The sequence below is a fragment of the Lathamus discolor genome, chromosome 4 (genome assembly GCF_037157495.1).
Source record: "Lathamus discolor isolate bLatDis1 chromosome 4, bLatDis1.hap1, whole genome shotgun sequence".
NCBI lineage: Eukaryota > Metazoa > Chordata > Aves > Psittaciformes > Psittacidae > Lathamus > Lathamus discolor.
In genome coordinates, this window is record NC_088887.1 from 119,604,536 (window position 1) to 119,625,206 (window position 20,671).

The 20,671-nt window shown below is 43.7% G+C and overlaps 1 protein-coding gene across 1 annotated transcript; it reads left to right on the top strand.

Annotated features, from left to right (window-relative positions):
• The first annotated feature begins 1,348 nt into the window (after positions 1-1,348).
• On the top strand, positions 1,349-20,008 carry CTSC (cathepsin C). The gene is made up of 7 exons (XM_065678793.1): positions 1,349-1,595; positions 2,968-3,113; positions 11,521-11,687; positions 12,099-12,254; positions 14,148-14,263; positions 17,955-18,086; positions 18,863-20,008. The coding sequence occupies exons 1-7, from the start codon at positions 1,430-1,432 to the stop codon at positions 19,363-19,365; spliced, it is 1,386 nt and encodes a 461-aa protein (XP_065534865.1). The 5' UTR covers positions 1,349-1,429; the 3' UTR covers positions 19,366-20,008.
• The last annotated feature ends 663 nt before the right edge of the window (positions 20,009-20,671 follow it).

Genomic DNA, 20,671 nt, shown 5'->3' on the forward strand with positions numbered 1-20,671 from the left:
ATAACTTTGGGGATGTGAAAGCATGCACATTTTGAATCTAGACAGTGGAATAGACACCACTTCCCTGCACACCCAGCCATCCGCTGAGCTGCACTCAGAGGCTCACGGTTCAGTAGAGACATCTCTACCCTTTGACAACACCCATCCCCTGCAAACAGTTTGGTTGTTGGATGTGCAAGATTTTCATGTCACTACAGCTTCCACCTCCTGGGGGAATCTTCTGCACTTTTTGCTGAGTGCTTCTGTGTACAAGGGGTCTCAATGGGGATGCAAGTTTTTGGGGTCCACACCTCAATGGGGATGCAAGATTTTGGGGTCTAAACCCATGTAGGACCGGTGATGCATGCTTTCATGGCCGTGACATGTGGCTGCTGTGGAAACTTTGAGTCACTTAGTGCCACTAAACCCGCGGTGGACGGGAGGCCTGATGTAACACTGCAGACTGGCCCCACTGGCCTGCCCCCCTTTGCAGGGGACTTCTCTGAGTGTGGAAGCCTAAGGCTGGGTAGCAGGGCAGGGGATGTGGGCAGGAGGCTGCCCTCTGGGGAGAAGGATGCTCTGTAGGGGGGAGATGGTCTTTGGGAAGAAGCTGCCCTTTAGGGAGAAGGACTCCCTTTGAAGAGGACATCTGTTGGGGTTCAGGGTGCCTTGCAGTGAGGAGGATGCGCTTTGTGGAGGAGGATGATATTTGGGAAGGACATCCTCTGGGGAGGAGGACAGCCTTTGGGGAAGAAGACATAACGATCAGAAGGCTGGCACATCACTGCTATGAAGACAGGCTGAGAGGGCTGGGCTTGTTCAGCCTGGAGAAGGGTCCAGGGAGACCTTAGAGCAGCTTCCAGTGCCTAAAAAGGCTACAAGAAATCTGGAGAGGGGCTTTGTACAAGGGCAGGTAGTGATAGGACGAGTGGGGATGGCTTTAAACAGAACGAGTATCTATTCTAAACGGAAGATTTAATCAGATACAAAGCTCTTCCCTGTGAGGGGGCTGAGGCGCTGGCACAGGGTGCCCAGAGAAGCTGTGGCTGCCCCACCCCTGGCAGTGCTCAAGGACAAGTTGGACACAGGGGCTTGGAGCACCCTGCTCCAGTGGAAGGTTAGAACTGGATGAGCTTTAAGGTCCCTTCCAACACAAACCATTCGGCGATATCCTTGCGAGGTGGGTGAGGGCCCACCACCTTGCCGTGGCCCTCGGAGGACACAACACCTTCCCGTGCCGCCGCTGGGCCACACGGACCCACAGACACCCCTCGGCCTTCCCTCCACCCCCCGCGACCTCCCGCCCACCCCAGGCTCCCTGCGGTGGCACCGCGGAGGCACGGCCCCGCCCCTGGGCCCGGGCCCGCCCCGGGACGGCCGGACTGCTCCTGGGGAGGAGGCCGCGGCGGCCGGGCCCACTTCGGCGGCGGAGGGCGGTGGGAGTAGCGCCATGGCGGGGCGGGCGCTGTGGGCCGCGGTGCTGGTGCTGCTGGCGGCGCTGCCCGCGGCCGTGCGGGCCGACACGCCGGCCAACTGCTCCTTCGCCGACCTGCTGGGCGCCTGGGAGCTGCGCGTGTGGCGGGGCGGCGGCCGCCACGGCAACTGCTCGCAGGCGGGTGAGACCGCGGCGGCCGTGCCCCGTTCCCCTTCCGCATGGCCCGCGGGGTCCCGGGGCGGGCACGGGGGTGTGTGACCCTGCGCGGGGGAGCGGCCTTAGAACCGAAACGGGCGGCGGGGAAGCGGGTTCCTGTCTCGGCCGTAGCGGCCCCGCGCACCCCGCGGTAGTGCTGGTGTCCGGGGGGGGGTCCCCGGCTCTGGGTGACCGCAGCGGGCAGCGCTGTTGCTTTCCCACCGCAGTTTATGGGGTTTTGTTTGGTTTGAGGCCTCTTCATGAGCACCCCATGTTCACTTCTTCCTCCGTCGCAGCCCCCCGACACCCTCAGCCCTTCTTGGAAGTGGCTGTTCCAGGGGCTGAGTGAGGTGGTCGTGCACGACGCCTGGCCAGGCCCGGCTGCGAGAGGCTGTGGGAGCCTGGAAATGGAAATACCACTTCTTTTGAGGGGGTAATAGTGGTGGGGAATTGCTGCTTAATCTTTGTATGTCGGTGATACTTAAAAATTAATAGGTACTTTTTATTTGGGAGGACAAAGCTCATGAGGAATGGCTGAGGGACTGGGGGGGTTTAGTCTGGAGAAGAGAAGGCTTAGGGGGGACCTTATCGCTCTGTGTAACTGCCTGACAGGAGGTTGGAGTGAGGTGGGGTTGGTCTCTTCTCCCAGGCCTCAAGCTGAAGCGAGGGGAGGTTCAGAGTGGGTATTAGGAAAGATTTCTTCACAGAGAGGGTGCATTGGAACAGGCTGCCCAGAGCAGTGCTGGAGTCACTGTCCCTAGAAGTGTTAAAAAACCGCTTAGATGTGGCCTTCAGTGCCATGGGTTAGTGGTGGCCTTGGCAGTGCTGGGGTAATGGTTGGACTTGATCATCCTCGAGTTGCCTTTTCCAGCCTGGTTGATTCTATGATTTTTCTGAATCATCTGCTCTTGGATCAGATGAGGCAGGTTCAGTGGGAGCAGTGGGGGTCAGGTGCATGGTGGAGTGAGTCACTGGTGTGAAAGAGCATGGGGTGGTTGATACTTCATCCCAGATGTTTAGGAGGAGACGCAGTGTATGAGTGACACAGAGTGTGAGTCCTGTGTAGCTGTATAGCAAGTTACATTTAAATAAGCTGATGTTTCCCAGTAATAGTTGTACAGTGCTGATAATTAAATGTGCAAATACTGTCTAGCAGTGGCAAAAATGAGTATATATACCTATTGGCAGATATGTGAAGTCCCTGAAGTGTGTTTTCCTGATGCCTTTTTTGCAGAAGACTGTTCAACAAGTGTGTTTTAGCATCTCTCTTGGAATAAAATAAATGTGGCAATGTAGTGATTTTTAATTTTTGTCTCTCCCATGCAGTAATCATGCAGTAATGCTTGTATTTCTTGCAGGGCCTGTGGAAAGAAAGGTGCTTGTGAACTTTCAGAAGTTAGATGTGGCTCAGGATAGTCTGGGCAACTATGGTTTCTTCACTCTGATTTACAATCAAGGCTTTGAAATGGTGTTAAATGACTACAAGTGGTTTGCATTTTTTAAGGTGAGTTAACCTGTAGTGTTCTGCATCACTGACTGTTGCTAAAATGGCCTGTAGTTAGGCTTCTCCTTAGTCCCTGAGTGCCACCATGGGGCAGTTGGGATGCTTGGTTATCTTTGGCTCTAAGGTTTGCCTGAATGACCAGATAAAGGACTTTTATCAGTGACAGCGTAGGGAGCAGAGGGAGGGGAGAAGTATTGTCTGAAAACTTAGAGATGCTGATGCTTTTCCTTCTGGCATGCTTAAAGCAATTGAAGACCTTCATGAAACTAACTCTCCTGGTAGCCTGGACTTGGGGTTTTTTTTATCAGTTTTCTTCCTGGCACTGCAGACCCAAGTGAAATAGCAAACATCACTGCTTTTCTCTTTCCTTAAAGGCGTTCTCAAATGCATGGAAACTTTATAAAGGCCATCTGCTGTCCTTGCTGGAGGATTTCCAATATCTTTAAATTTTGTTCCAGAATACTACTTTAATGTCTAAGAAACCTTTCTGCTGCCTTCTGCTCCTTGTTCTTTTGGAGCAATGCTGTTATCTCCTGTCTCTGTTAATGACTTCAGATCAAGCTGAAAACAGTGCTGATAGGCAAGTGATAGGCAGGGGAAAACCCACTTGTTTAGGAGTGCTCTGGTGCTGCTGTGGTGGGTGGATTGAAGCAATCCCTGCAGGATGACTTTGCTACCTGAGAGACAGACATTTTGTGGAGCAAGACTGCTTGATTGTTGAGTGCAGTCCTAGGCAGAAGCAGTGAACATTTTGTTTCAGGATGTACTATCTTGTGTCTGGCTTCAGATGAGCTGCTGTGAATCAGCCAGGCCTTGTCCAAGCATGAAATCCCTGAACCTTGGCTAGTAGTAAGGAGGGTAAACAAATGACTTCTGCTTTAAATTGTCTTCCTGGGAGCCACTGTAAATGGTTTATTTCACAGCAGTTATTTTCAAGTCAGTGTTTTCAGATGTTAGCAAAAGTGAGTGATCCATTCTTCCAGAACTGTAATCCTTACTGAATAAAAATTATGTATGAGGTTCCCATTTAATTGCAACTTAGTTCATGCTCATTTGAGCTCACTTAAGTTAAGGGAAAGGACTGTGCAGGTTGTTTTACAGGACTAATGGTGGAATTGTTTACATGCTGTTTGTTCTGGATCAGTCCTAGTCAGCAGCTAAGCGCCATGCAGCCACTCACTTATTCCCTTCACAGTGGGATGGGGAAGTGTAGAAGTATGAGAACTTAAGGGTTGAGATAAAAGTACTTTAATAGGTAAAGCAAAAGCTGCACATGCAGGCAAAGCAAAATAAGGAATTCATTCACTACTTACCACCAGCAGGCAGATGTTCAGCCATCTCCAGGAAATCAGGGCTTCATTATGAATAACTCTCACTTAGGAAGACAGATGCCATAATTTTGACTGTTGCCACTTTCTCCTTCCCCCAGCTTTTATTGCTGAGCTGACATCATATGGTGTGGAATATCCCTGTGGTCAGCCGGGGTCAGCTGTCCTGGCTGTGTCCCCTCCCAGCTCCTTGTGCTCTCCTAGCCCACTCGCTTTTGGAGTGGTATGAGGAGCAGAAAAAGCCTTGACTCTCTGTAAGCTCTGCTCAGCAATAGCTAAAACATCCCTGTGTCATCAATACTGTTTTAAGAATAAACCCAAATGTGGCACTATACGATCTACTATAAACAGAATTAACTATCTGACGAAACTAGAGCATTCACAACTAAAACTTGTTAAAATACGAAGCTTTGGGGTAAAATCCTGTGTCTTATACTTTAGCAAGAGCAAAATGTGATGGAGAAATACCCAGTTGACATTCTCTCATCTGTATAAGGTAGTGATGCTAAATTGCTGTCATGTGCACCTCATAAATTTGGCAGGTGATACAGCAAAAGCTACAGCATTGAAGGGTACTGTGGGCAGAATTACTCTGAAACTTCCCAGGCAGGGACACCTCTGAGAGCTTCCCTGCAGTGGGAGGGCCTGCATCAGAAGCAGTAGGAATTCCTGCCTCCCTGATGACCGTGGGGCACTGTATGTTGTAGTATTGTCCATGAGCTCAGGCTTGAGGTGTCCTCTCTGGCAGGTGGAATTCAGCAGTCATTGCTGGCCTTTGTGGACTCATCTGAGGAGAATGTAGTTGAGGTAGCAGACTGGGAATCCTTAGATTGGTATTTTGCACTGAATGCAAATTTGCATGGTAATGCAAAAAAAAAAAAAATGGTAAGCACTTGAGATAAGTGTTGATTGTCAAACTAATTCTTAAATGTGAGGAATTTAATCATAGAAACAGTAAGTGGCCTGCTCTGGAATGTAAATGGATCTGTAGGGCACCAACGTTAAGACAGTTGAGAGTCACTGAAGGCTTTGCTTCTGCTATCAATACCATGTGAAATACATTCCTGGAAGATGGGCACTATGTCAAGTGACTTATAATCGCTGATCTGGTATATTACTCTGTGTTTATGAAAACATAAACGCATTGATTTGCAGGAGTACTCTTAGACAATATTCTATAAAGTTTTGGTATAATTTAGGCTGGAAGGAACTTCTGGATATCATCTGATCCAGCTTGCTGCTCAAAACAATAAGTGCGTATCCACCTGAGCAGCAGCAATGCACAATTAATTGCATTTCATGGTCATGACTGTGTCTCAGCTTTTGTAGACAAATCAATGAGTAGTTTTGCAGTCACTTTCGGTATTGAGAAATAGCAAATTTGTTTGGCTCGTTGGTCACTAGTAGGGAGTCCATTAGCAAGACACGCTTAAATTAAAGCCTTCTTTCCTTAGATATAGAGATGATTAGAGCCCCGTTCAGTTACCCTCTCTATAATTTTGCTGCTATAAAGGAAACAACAAATTACCAAGATGGAAGTGTAATGTCCAAGAAGCGTGAGGAAATACCACAGCATTTAATAAATGTATTTTCTGCTGCAGACAGCAAGTGGACCGGTTGACTTTGTTAGGCAAGAACTTGCAATACCGATATTCGGCAATTATTTCACAATTGCTAGTGTTGACCTGGGGCAAAAAAGTGGTTCCTAGTGAACCGCTTGACCTTATGACATATTTAGATGTATATGTGTTTACTTTCAATCCAGTAAATATTGCATTACATATGAAATAGAAATACAAAAGATCTAGTCCTGGTATAAGCTAAAAATGTGTTTTCTTATACCAGATGCAATTAGTGCTCTTTTAGGACCTATCCCATCATCTTCTACTGTAAACTTTGTAGGGAACAAGTAGCGTATTCCGAAAAATGCATGCTTCAGAGGTTTTTGGAGGGTGATTGCCTGTTGTTTAAAATGCTCCTACCATTTTAACTGAAAGCAAAATAAATGCAGCAGACTTCGTTTGCTTAGTGTTGGTCATAATTAAGAAGCCCTTGGAGTAAAATAGGGTAGGTATTGCTTAGCATTGGTTGTAATCAAGAAGTCCTTGGGATAGAATAGAATACTAATTGGCAAGGGCCTTTCTCACAAGAAATGCAGCAAGAGGAAAGCATAAAAGCAATTTTAGACTATTTCTTAGCCTTGATTGCTGTTGAGAATGTAGAAAGTCATTAGACAAAGTCCTTTTGGAATTCATGGAAAGGAAAGATTATCTTTGCTGGCAGTCTCTTTCTTTACAGCAAGGTCTAGAACTAGTATATTTAATAGGGAGTAATTTGTGATTGTTTTACTATTTGGTAAAATGACTTAGTTTCACTCTAAAATAACCTTACAATGTGAACACTGCTCTGGAGTTACTGCTTGATTGTGGAGTAACATTTTCGTTCATGGAGCAGTTTGTGACGGTGGTGCAGCCATAATACAGAAAGCCGTGTACCTCATCTTCCATGGCTGTGGGTTCGGGCTTGTCAGGAAAGTATGAATTGCTTAAATACCACTCTTAAATTTTAAAGGTGACAGGGCAGATAAAGCATCCTGATTTACATACGATGATGCTTTAATTCTTTCCTCATATTCTACCATTCAGCAGAGAGGATGGAGTTGCTAGGCAAAATGAACAGCAGTATTCAAGCAAATACAGTACATCATGTGTTCCAAACATAGAAGTGCAACTGATGCTAATTGAAACTCCTGTGTATTTTTGCTTAGTATTAAAAAATGAAGCTATTGATTACTAACAAGAATGGCTTGTCTAAATTGTGGCTTTATTAGAGCTGTGTTAGCTATAGGCACAGCGATGGTGATGCATATTTTGGTGGGTTTTTAATAACCTTTTGTTCCTGTGGCTTATAAACAGACAACCCACTAAAATTTCTTTAGGGCCTCTCTGCCTTCACAAGTTTTTTGTTCTTTCATTTGGGAATGGTGAGAAAATGACTTTCCACACCAAAGGAGTGAACTGGGTGAGCTTATCAATGCATTTTTTCCTCAGTCTGCTATAATAGCTTAAGTAACGGTGCTGTAACAGTGTTTTATTTTTAACTGTTGTACTTAGACTTGTCCCTCGAGGCTTGCCAAGTTAAATGCGGCATCCTACTGCATTCTTGTGTTATGCTTCTCACAAGTTGTAGTTACTCTGCCTGGTGTTTGTTTGCAGCACAAGATAACTTGTTTGTTTTATGGGAATGCTCTTGTTTCTTATTTAATGTGTGCTGAAACATCCCTGTACTGAACTTGATACGAAGTTAGTGTACTGACTCTTGGCAGAATCTTGAGCATGTGCTTCTTCTGGATGATAGAAGGATTCTCTAGGGCTGTGCAAGTTATCAAGCTTTAAAGATCGGGGGGTGGGGGGTGGTGGGGGTGGAGATGTCCCCCCAAGGGATGTAAAAGAAACAGGAACAGCAAATATAAAAAGCTAGAGCCAGTCTGAAAGGAAAGTTTACGCTAACTTGTTTCAATTACTTGGTATCTTTCTGGTATGTAATGTTAAGACTACCACTTTTAAGGGAGACAGTCTTGTAAGACTCTCACTGTTTGTCCATTCATCTAAGTGGTAGTATTTCTGACTTTTGAGAAGTCCAAGGGAGACAGTCTTGTAAGATTCTCACTGTTTGTCCATTAATCTAAATGGTAGTATTTCTAACTTTTGAGAAGTCCTCTAGTAAAGACAAGAAGTCTGTAATTTCTTCATGTTAAAACATTAGCATTATTTCAGCAAAAAGAAAGAGATTATAGAATATTCCACTACCCAAGTTAATAATCTTTTCCAGAGTGACTTGGTGACATCTTTGTCACCTTTTTTCCTCCCTTCACCAACTCGTCAAATTTGGTTAAAAACAAGGATTATTGTTCTGACATAATCAGCATCTTAGCTGAACTTAGTTAAGTGGCAGTATGCAGCTGCTTCATCCCTGAAATGTAGATCTGAAAGCCTAAATGTCTGAGTTGCAGAATGTTCTCTACAGGAAAGAAAGTGTATCTGTAGTTGATACTTGTCTGCATTTTATGTTGGGTAGCAAGATGCAGTTGTTTGTTCTGGTAATACCATCTTCTATATTTTGTACAGTAGGGCATCTGCAAGTCTGCAATTCTGTTCTAATTAAGAATGTGCATCCCATATTAAAATGCACAGGCACATTTGTAAATTTGATGGCAGATGAGCTGTAAGTCTTTCCACCAGGCTTAATGTATAGGCTAGTCCTGCCTCCTGGAACTCAAGTTGGCTTATTGCCTGAACATTGCTTAAATTGAGAACAATAGATGTAAAAGAGAATGGGATGGCAGCCTGTGTGTGTAGTACTGCTGAATCCCTGTTAAAATGTTGTGTCCAATAAGGTCTTCATACTTGCTTTCCTTTCAGGGTTCTGTAAAATTTTAAAGATAGCATTAAACAATATTTTTTTTTTTTTTTTTTTTTACCAGGACTAGAATTGAACATGCAGTTTGATTATGTCATGATGACTAACACAGGAAAAACTTGACTAGAAAGCTTACTTAGGTTAAGGTATCTGAAAGCAAGCCTTGAAATTTAGGTACATGAAGGCTTTTAAGGTTAATGCTGTTGTTGCTTGGCTAAATTCTGGCATTAGGTGAAGTCACATGAGTTGTCAGACTTCAAGAATATGCGTTTGAAATAGCATTAGAGCTTACTGCTTTCAAACCTCAGAATTTGAACTGTGAATACAGTTTGGGTGCCTTTCTACAGGAGTTGTTCCAGATTGGTCAGATCACTGGATGGAGTTTACTTAATGCTACAGATGTGAGCATTGGCTGATGAAATTATCGCATGGGACATGGCTGCAGTGGTCTTTTATTATCTTAAAAATTAAACCCATCTTCTGAAGTCAGGAGAGGAAATGCCTGCAGCAGTTGTCTATTAGTTGCTGGTGGTCACATCTGTGTGGCTGTTGTCCTCCATGAAGGATGCTGTTCTATGATGTGTTCTGCAGATGTGCTGGATACAGTGCCAGCATCTTAGATTGAGTCTGCGATTGTAATTTGCATTCACCTGAGTCAGCAGTTGTTCATTCAACCGTGTCACACCCCTGTATGACTGTTGGTTGGGCAGGCGTGCTCATTCTAGGTTCTCTAAAACTGATACAGTTGGATTTGCTAGATCTTACCAGTCAGAGCCCTTCTCTGGCAGCAGTAAGAAATAGTGCTTTGGTTTTACCACTGGAAGAATGATCTGATGGTTTACTTTCCGGTAGTAAGTGGTGAGTGTCATTGCTCTGGCACTGATGACGTTGCTATCTCATTTTAGTTCCTCTAACCTACTGGGGAATTAACTACCTTGTAATAATTAAGCATATGCCTATGGCAGGGTGTTGGAACTAGACGATCTTAAGGCCCTTTACAACCCTAACCATTCCATGATATGATTCTATGATAAGTATTGGGTTTTTGTAAAGGTTTCTCAGCCAAGTCTCTGTTTCAGTGGCTCTCAGTTAAAAGTCGGGAGGGGGGGGGGGGGGGGGGCATGCGGGCCAGGGAGGAGGGAGAAGCAAATTGCGACCTTATGGGCATATTTTCATTTCCTACTGGAAAATGGCCTTTGGAGTTCAAATTACCTTTATCCAGATGGTGGTGGTGGGCTATGGCCTTAAAGTCTCCCATGTCCCCTTTTTAAAGCCAGTTCAGTAGCAGTTTACAGTCTGCCAGCCTACAAAAAGGTAGGCTGATTAATTTTATGGTTCTACACAGACTATCTCTTTATCTCTTGTTTATCTTGAAGCACTGCCACTGACTGTCCCCTCACCTCCTTCCTAATTTTGCTGATATGTTTGAACTGAAAGAACAGCGTAAGAAACTTGCTAAATTCACTTTTCTGAAAGTTGCCCAAATGGTGTGGATACTGTTCAGGTTATAGAATCATAGAATAGTTAGGGTTGGAAAGGGCCTTAAGATCATCTAATTCCAACCCCCCTGTCCTGGGAAGACACACCTCCCACTAAACCATGTCACCCAAGGCTCTGTCCAGCCTGGCCTTGAACACTGCCAGGGATGGAGCCCTCACAGCTTCCCTGGGCAGGCAATTCCAGTGCCTCAGCACCCTGACAGTAAAGAACTTCCTCCTTATATCCAATCTAAACTTCCCCTGTTTAAGTTTTAACCCATTACCCCTTGTCCTATCACTACAGTCCCTAATGAAGAGTCCCTCCCCAGCATCCCTATAGCCCCCCTTCAGGTACTGGAAGGCTGCTATGAGGTCTCCATGCAGCCTTCTCTTCTCCAGGCTCAACAGCCCCAACTTCCTCAGCCTGTCTTCATACAGGAGGTGCTCCAGTCCCCTGATCATCCTCGTGGCCCTCTTCTGGACTCATTCCAGCAGTTCCATGTCCTTTGTATGTTGAGGACACCAGAACTGCAACAATACTCCAAGTGAGGTCTCATGAGAGCCGAGTAGAGGGGGGACAGGATCACCTCCTTTGACCTGCTGGTCACGCTCCTTTTGATGCAGCCCAGGATACAGTTGGCTTTTTGGGCTGTGAGCGCACACTGCTGGCTCATGTTCATTTTCTCATCGACCAACACCCCCAAGTCCTTCTGCGCAGAGCTGCTCTGAATCTCTTCTCTATCTGTCTGTATCTTAAAAAAATCCAAAAAGGCAGTAAATTAAAACTCCAGAAAAAGGAGAGGGATTTCTTGGAGGGAAAAAAAAAAAAAAAAAAAAGGCAAGTTGTTATAAATTGCTGTCTAGCAGATAATTTGTTGTCTTTTTTCCATGAAGATAAGTCACAAATCTGTCTTCTACATTTGGGTTCAGTTACTTTCTAGGCAAAACAATTACCACAGTTAATCAGTTAATACTGATACTAATGTGTTTTTATTGCAAAAAATGCAAGCTATAACCTGTTTGTCTTTGATAAAGATCAGTTTCTTTCATCTGCTCAACCTCTGTAGAGGTATTTGGCCACTTGCTCTGAAACACAAGCAAGAAGCAGCTCAGTGCATGGGGACTACTGCTATTCCAGCAAATGCATCTGCTCAACACAAACATAACCTCTTCTCCTTGCAGTACAAAAAGGAAGGACAGAATGTAACCAGCTACTGCAATGAGACTCTGCCAGGATGGGTACATGATGTACTTGGCCACAATTGGGCTTGTTTCACTGGACAGAAGATTTCTTCATCTCCCTCAGATGTTCACATAAAGGAGCTACCTCTCCAGAAACCCAGGGGAAGGTAAGCAAGAGATAAGTGACCTTTGGACTAAAATGCTTGGTAACTGTGTGTGCTTCAGGTTTCAGCTAAAACCGTATGGGCCAATTCTGTTACTGAGGGCAGAGTTAATGCCAGTGATAGTGCTGGCAATAAACCTGAATGCACAAAAATAGAGGAGGGTATGCCCATCACATCACTCAATTTCACCTGCAGTCTGTGGCAAAGCCCAATTACAAATCTGGCATGTCTTAAGATCATGATTGTACCATTCTAGTTAGTCTGTCTGAAATTTCCTTTGTCAAACAATTGCATATTTTATCAGTACGTACTCTTCCACTTTTAAAGAGTTTTCCATATTCAGTTTAGAGAACAGAATTACCTTTCAATCCCAGTCCTTTTCTTACTGTTTTGTTTGTTTGGTTTTGTTTGCAGACTTTCAAGCAGACCTTTTGTGCACAACTTTGACTTTGTAAATGCTATTAATGCTCAGCAGAAGTCCTGGAGAGCAGCAAGATACAAGGAGTATGAACACTTTTCCCTGGAAGACCTAACTAGAAGAGCTGGAGGTGTCTATTCCAGAGCTCCAAGGTACTAAGGTCTTTTGTATTACCATAAGCCCTACTGCTGCAGAGAATCTGCTTATGTTTATCCTGGCTTTTCCTAGCTGTGTTTTGGCTTGCATTTCAGCTATTTAATCAAGTTTCAAGACTTTCCAGCTCATTTTCATGGAGTGCCACCATGTCTTCATTTGAATGATTATTCTGAGCACCTGTTGCTCAAGCAGTTGAGACAAACAGGGTCATCTACCCTTTAATCTTGCCCATTAATCCACTGCTGAATTCATATGTACAGGGAAGAAGTGAAAACAGTCTCAAGTTGTTATCTCACTCTCCTGTCTACCTATCAGCTGCTTCCCATAGTCAGGAGTTTCTGCTTGACTCTCCTCCTGATTCTGCTAGTTCATAACTGCAGTTAAGAAGCAGTGAACAGCATTCTGTTATTAAACATGGTTACTCAAGATTTTCTGAATATGTTCCCTTGGTTACTTTGATCATTTACTATGTCTGCTACCAAGGTCTTCTAACAGGAGTAGACTGTCTCATGAAGAAGCATGAAGTAGCCCTGAGTGCCTTCAGGGTCTTGCAGATCACGTGGCAGAGAGTGGTGATGGGGATAGATGCATGATCCTGTACCTTAATTTGAGAAACTGAGTTCTTTGATGCGAAGATCCCTTCTTTACAGCTGTTTTACCTTCTTTGTATTGTTGCTTCTTCCACTCATGGTGCTGCTGTGGGTAGGAATGCTACTTTGTCCAAACTATGGCAGTTGTTTGTTTGTAGAAGAAGGTCCTAGTATACAACAAAACTTTCTGATTTGCTTGGGAGTATTATGCAGATTATCATGGCTTCATTGTAAAGTCAGGATTAACCTTCTGGTGGTCTTAAATACAGTAATCTGTTCAGAAGCTCTGTTGCACCATGCACTGCCATGACAGCATTTTGTTGGCCCTCTCATGCTTTCAGAACAGACTCCAATGTCCGATGTTTGTGAATGGCATGATTTATGGGACAAGCATCAGGTTATGTGAAAGTTGAGTGCAGGAAGCTCTTGGTTTGCTGCTATATCATAGAATTATAAAATAGTTTGGGTTGGAAAGGACCTTAAGATCACCTAGTTCCAACCCATTTACAGGGACACCTTCCACTAGACCAGGTTGTTCAAGGTTCTGTCCAACCTGGCACTGATTACTGCCAGGGATAGGACATTTGCGACCTCCTTGGGCAGCCTGTTCCAGTGCCTTACCACTCTCACAGTAAAGAACTTCTTCCTTATATCCAACCTGAATCTACCCTGTTTAAGCTTGAACCCATTACCCCTTGTCCTATCACTACAGTCCCTGATGGATAGTCCCTCTCTGGCATCCTGTATATAAGCCTCACTTGGCTGCAAGTAGTAGGTAAGGATGAATAGCATTACTACTTCAATAGTCACAGTAAAACCTTGCTCCAGGGAAGTCTCCAGGGTAAGTGGGACTGTGGTTATTGAAGTGTTGATGTGTCTGTGTCTGCAATTAAACCGTCTATGGCTGCTGTCAGTGCATGCTGCCAAGGCACAGTACCTTCCACAGTCAGATAACTTGTGATGGCAAAGGTATAAAATAGCTGTTGCAGAGCTGTCTTGTTACAGTTGTTGAAAGTCACCTCAGCACTTCAGATTGGTTCAGAAGCATTTGACCTCAGTGGCTTGTGGATACTCATAATGTAGTTCCCTCAGGGAAGGATTTGAGTAGGTCTTGCATCCTGCTGAAACTAATCTCTTGAGATTGACACCCACTCATCTTAGATGAAGTCTGTTTCAAATTGCACTTCACTAAGTGTGAAGTGCAACTAGTAGCAGCCAGAAGATGACAACTGAGTGTTATGCGACTGATTCTTTGACCAGAGTGTGATATGTTACTCAGAAGCATTTTCTTTTCTTTAGACCAAAGCCTGCACCTCTAACACCCGAGTTACTCAAAAAAGTTTCAAGCTTGCCAGAATCCTGGGACTGGAGAAATGTGAATGGTGTCAATTATGTCAGTCCTGTTCGGAATCAAGGTAGAAATGAAATACCAAAACTCTGAATGAAATGCTGTAGAGATCCTTTGCTGTACTTTGTAATTTCCTGTTAACAAGCAGGTTTTGTCTAGTGTCTTGCAGTTGACAGATTACACCTTTAACTACAAATAACCTGTGGAAACTGTGTGGAATCCTGGCTGACAACACCGTGCCAAAATTGGTGGTGGTACTGGCTTACCCACTCACCAGTGTCTCTTGATGTGGAGTAAAAGCCAGTTACCACAGTGCCCTGCATAAAGACAGCTGTTGTCCAAGCAGTCTCAGTCATGGTTTTCTGCATTCCTTCATTACTGCTGATGGCAAATTATGATGCAGTTTTTGTGAATAAGCCTATGAAATTGTTTATACTGCCTCTAAATCTTATCACCATGGTAACTTCAAGAATTGAATGGCTACTTGCACATGCACTATGAAAAGTGTAGACACTGATAAATACAGAATATTTGTAAAAACATTTATTTGTCCCTGTGATAGGGAAGTGTTTAACTTAAAGTAGACTTAAAAGGATACCATTCTGGTATATGTTTATAGGGATTGCTTTTACAGCACTGTGGTGTAGGATATCTGAATTAGATGGTTATGTACTGGAAGCCAGGAGTGGACGCAATGTGCCACTTCCCTGCTCCACCACTGCCAAATAAACTTGCATCTGTTGGCACCTGTCTGGCTGCAACTTTGAGGAGAAGGGATGACTTAAATCACAGGTCCCTCATTTAAAGCTTGGTGGTTCTGCCAAATACTGGTAGCAGAAGCAGCCTAGGAAGGCCTGTGAGTTCTAACTCTAAAGCTGACACATGCCATCACTGAAAGATGGTAACAGGAAATGATACAGACCTATGTAGGTGCAAGTTCTGTACTTTCTCCTGGTGTGAACTGAATATCCCAAGGGCACTTTTACCTTCCAGCTGGTGAACTCTGTCTCAAACTTGCCCTTTCTTGTATTGCTTGAAAAATTCTCTAAATGAGAAGTAGTCTGTTGCTTCCAATAATAAAGCTGCCTACACTTCTCCTGTAATCTGAGAATCCATGCTGAGTATGTTAAATATCTATGAAATAGGCATTCTTCTCCATTCAATTAGAATTTTAGCTTTCAGGGGGGAAAAAGCCCTACGGATGACCTTATGCAAAATACTGCTGACATACAAATTAATTCTTGTTGTATGATTTTTCTGAGGCATTGGATATCAATACTTCATTAAAATGGTAGTATTAGAAGGACTTAGTTGTATATTATTAAGGTTATTAGGTGACTAATTAGAAAATACCATAGGGGAAAAGGCTGCAAGCAGTGAGATGCAAGTTTTCTGGCGTACGCAGAGAGAATTGTTTGAATTTCAAGATCATGATTTCACAGGTTATCATAGAGTCAAATGCTCTTTACCTGAGAAGAAACAAATGCAGTATCTGAAGTGGGCAAGAATTAAAAGGGAAACGTGCATTCTCTGTAGAATACCTTGAGACATGCCGGGCTTCATGCAACTGCAGTTGTCTTGGACTGTAATATTTACTGCCAGCATGTTAGCATCCCTGGTAGCATTTCATGTAGTCAAGAAAGTAAAAGATTGAGTTCTCAAGTTGTTTATAGAGCGGTAACTGCATCTTCGAGCAAAGAGATGTCATCTTTGGAGATAGCCTGGTTGTTACTTGTTATCAGTTTTACAGGCAGGAGAAGAAGGGAACCTACAGATATTGTTAGCCTCAGAGTGCAGTTCCAATTTCTTGCTGGCTTTTCTGCAAGCTTTTTCTGCAGATCAAAGTAGGTGAAAAGCCTTGTCAGCTGATTGTTCACTAGATGTGCTGCGTTTCCTTCTTACTGCTCATATCTAACAGCCCTTTGCAGTGGAGTGAGTAGAATCTAATAGGGCTTAAACTTTAATTGTCTCTGGAAGACAATATGTGGGAGGTCTCAGAAAAACAACTACTCCTGCAGCTGTGCTGACATTGCTGATACAGTGTGGTTGTGATGCTGTAGGCCTCGCAAATAGGGCTGTGGTAGCAGGAAAGAAACGTAGCAACCACCCCAACAAACTTCAGACTGAAGTGGTTATGTTAACTCTATTTTTTACATTTTTGCACACAAGATGCAACAAAGTGTTTTGCAGCATGGCCCTTCTTGGATGCTGTGACTGTACAATGAGTGGGAGGCACCTTTCACTGCTTCGGTTTGCCCTGCTGGGCAAAGAGCATTCATTTTCAGGCTGATTTTGCCCCCTCTCTTCAAAGACATGTCTAACTGAGTGAAGGTGCAATTTCATGAAGTCTCACTTTTGTAATAGCTCTGCTTTTATACACCTACACAGTTCAGGAGAAAGTATTTTGTTTTGTTCCTCAAGCCTCCCTCATTTTCATAGCTCTGCAATATTTTACTTTCCTACTGTCAGGAAACAAAAGGAAATCTGGCACCTTGGTGACAATCAGTAGATAAAATAGGATCTCATCCAAGTAATTGTTGTTCCTTGTCATGCTTGTCATTCCACTACCAAAGGTTTATAATGTGTTATAGGAAGCTTCTAGGAAGTGAAGAGGCCTAAAACTAGATCCAGTACTAAATCTTGATGCAAGAGTAAAGAGACTTAACTCTGACAGGAAACAGAAGGGAAATTTCTGCAAAGCCAGTGTACATATCCTTGGGAGGTAAGGGGATCTTGGATGAATCCACTGTATCAAGGCTGCTGTTTGTACCACTTGACTTCCAGAAGCTGGTTATTTTAGGAGTAGCTATAGAAGTGGAATATTTCTTTCCAACTGGAAATTGCAGCAATAGATGCATTGTTAGGTAGAAATAATCTAAAAGGATATTGTCAGCATTCACTTAAAGTAGATCATTGCCCCCCTTAGCATATGTGCTCCATAAAGGCTTATAGTTTAAGGCAGTAGTTTATGAGCCTTTTCAGCCTTGCTAATGTGGTCCCCATTGGTTCATTCTGAAGGAATAGCATAGCTCTTAAATGATGCTACTGGAAAACACTGTAGAGCAGTATGTTGCCTGTTATTGCCATTCAGAGGGACCTTGACATGCTTGGGAGGTGGGCTAGTGCTAACCTCATGAAGTTCAATAAGGCCAAGTGCAAGGTACCTGGTTTGGGGCAATCCCAAACACAATTGCAGGCTGGGCAGAGACTGGATTTGAGAGCGGCCCTGAGGAGAAGGACTTGGGGGTGTTGGTTGACAAGAAGCTCCCCATCACCCAGCTGTGTGCACCTGCAGCCCAGAAACCAGCTATGTCCTGGGCTGCATCACCAGCAGTGGGAACAGCAGGTCAAGGGAGGGGATTCTCCCCCTCTACTTTACTCTTGTAAGACCCCACTGTCAGTCCTGCATTCAGCTCTGGAGGCAACAACACAAAAAGCACGTGGAGCTGTTGGAGTGAGTCCAGAGGAGTTCAGTGATTCTTGAATAAGCTCAGTGTTCCTTCAGAAGCTGTTATTAAAAAGATTTTTGAATTGCATGCTTAAAAGCTAAATGTATATTTAAAGTTTAAGAGGGGGATTGGTGGTGTTTGGTTTTAGTTTTGGGGTTTTTTTTCTATCAGTGTTCAACTTCCAATCACTGTCTGGTAGGCTTTGACACTTTGGAGGGGACTCTAGCAATAGTTGTAGCTGAGTGTAGGTGACTTGCCTTGTTTATGTTACTGACTGCTCTTCATGGTTCTTTTTTATCCTCTCCTCAGGCGCCTGTGGTAGCTGTTATGCATTTTCCTCCATGGGCATGCTGGAAGCAAGAATACGTATCCTCACAAACAACACTCAGAAACCGATCTTTAGTCCGCAGCAGGTTGTGTCTTGCAGCCAGTATTCTCAGGGTAAGTACACTGGTGTATGCAAAGACAGCTTTCAGTAGTGAGAATGCTGCAGAAGGAGACTGTATATTAAAAACTTCTCTGCCTTCCCTATCACCCATGGTTTAGGTTTTAGTGGGGTTTTTTTCATAAAGATAAATATTTAATAATATTTTATAATATTAAAGAAAAATATATACAGAAAATATTCCAGAGTTGTTGGCCCACCTTTACTGTAGGTATGGGATTGAACCAGGAGTAGGTGGTCTCATGCTGAGAATGTTACTGGATTTTAGGTAGATCTACCTGGGAGATGAGAAGTATCTAAGGAGTAGGACTAAAAATACAGCTAAATTGCAATCCATACCTGGAAACAGTGGAACTAAATATTCTCCCAAGCCATATTCAGGGGGAGAAGCAGCATATAGGGTGGAGGGGAGGAGCATATAGGGTGGAGGAGATGAGCAAAAGCAATGTCTAAGGCTTTCTAAAAGACAGTACCTGTGTTAGGACAGGTCATTTTACTTCATGTAACTAACTGCTCTTCCTGATGGGGAATGCCAGGAGCAGTTGGATGAGAAGGTGGTCCATGCATTAGTGTTTCCAGTATAGCTCCCACTGATGTGAATTTTATCTTGTGTGTTTCAGAAAGCTAGCTATAGCTAACAGGAATATTAATGGAATGAAAACTGAAGTTTGTGTTTAATACTGTTTCTAAAAGTACTCCAGAAGATTCCAGTAGGAGAGTCTTCCCCCTCAAATAACTGTCCAAGAGACTAAGCAAATACGTTTTTGTTTAGGTTGTGATGGTGGCTTCCCATACCTCATTGCTGGCAAGTATGTCCAAGACTTTGGTGTGGTGGAAGAGGACTGCTTCCCTTACATGGCCCAAGATTCTCCTTGCACTTTCAAGCACAGCTGTTACCACTACTACACGTCTGAGTACCACTATGTTGGTGGTTTCTATGGAGGATGCAATGAAGCCCTGATGAAACTTGAGCTTGTTCTGCATGGGCCAATGGCTGTTGCCTTTGAGGTTTATAATGATTTCATGCTTTATAAAGAGGGGATCTACCATCACACTGGGCTTCAGGATCGCTTCAATCCTTTTGAATTGACCAATCATGCTGTATTGCTGGTGGGCTATGGTACAGAGCCAGGAAGTGGTGAGAAGTTCTGGATTGTGAAGAACAGCTGGGGCACCTCGTGGGGAGAAGATGGTTACTTCAGAATCCGCCGTGGCACTGATGAATGTGCAATTGAAAGCATTGCAGTGGCTGCAACTCCTATTGCAAAATTATAAATGCAGTGGTCTTCATGCAGTGCCTTGTCCCCAGCCATAAGAATATACTGATTGATAGGGACTGTGGTTACAGTCTGGCCCCTTACTTAAACAGGGGAGCTTTAATGATGTTTTCAGGAATAGAGCAGACAGTTTCCCTAGGTGAGAGGATAAACACTGTAAGCTCTGCTCTGTGCACTGGAGGCTTCCTCTTGAGTCTGACAGTAGATCACCTAGAATGCAGTGACTGTTTTGGTAACAGTGGTGATAGTTCTTCATCACTGGATATACATCTTCAGTCACCAGTTGTATTTTCTTCCTTGGTCAATCTTGGAACTTCAGATCTCAGAGGGAAGCATCTGCTGTGATAATCAGTAACTACTTTGAAAGGACATTGTAGTGCCTTACTTCTCAGAAATCAGGAAATCACTGCAATTTAGAACCTGTGTTTTGGGGAGGGAATGGGCAATTACACTGATTAAAAGGAGATTTTAAAGCTTTAAGTGTCTTGCAAAAACTGCATGTCAAACCCTTATGACAATGAAAATCAATTCTACATTTCAGGCTGTTACTGAATGTTCCAGTTCTGGATTTTATTGCTGTGCTTTCCAATTGATCATCTCAGAGTTCAATAAAAATTACCCCACTCCTGGAGGAGCTTGTACTTGTGGAAGCAGTTGGTTCTTTCAGTCACCTGTCTTCAGTTTTGAACTTCCTGTTAAGAACTTTTTACTTTAGCAGGACCTAAAGCGGTGAGGAAGGAGGATGAGAAGGGAGAGGAGCAAGGAATCATCCATGGGAGACCAGGATTCTCACAGCAGGCACTATCAAGCAAGTTGTCTAGGAGTCTGGTAGTCCTTGCTAAGGAGGTGGGACAGTTCACTGAGTAAATTGGCTAATTCCCCACTAATCCTGTTTAAGTTTTCTCTTAACATGTTGCCTTGTTCCTTTCAAATACACAAGGTAGAAGAATAGAGGGTGGAATTGCAACACTTGGATAAATCATTTCTTGATAGATGAATGTCAGCTGCAGCACAGTACTTGGTTAACACAGGGCTTGGTCTTTGCTGATCTTCATATGAATAAATGGTGAGTAAAGATGAGAGCCCCAGCTTCATGGGTAGATGACCTAGAATTTGATAATCTAAATAAAATAATACGTGACCAAAGTAGTATTTTTATACACAAAATACAATCTTATAGTTTGGGGTTTGTTTTTGAGGGTTTTTTAGTGTGTAGAGAAATTTATGAAACATAACAAAATGGAACTGTTGTCTGTGGTCAAACTATCCCATTTAATGTAGATGGGGAAAACTCCCTTTTATTT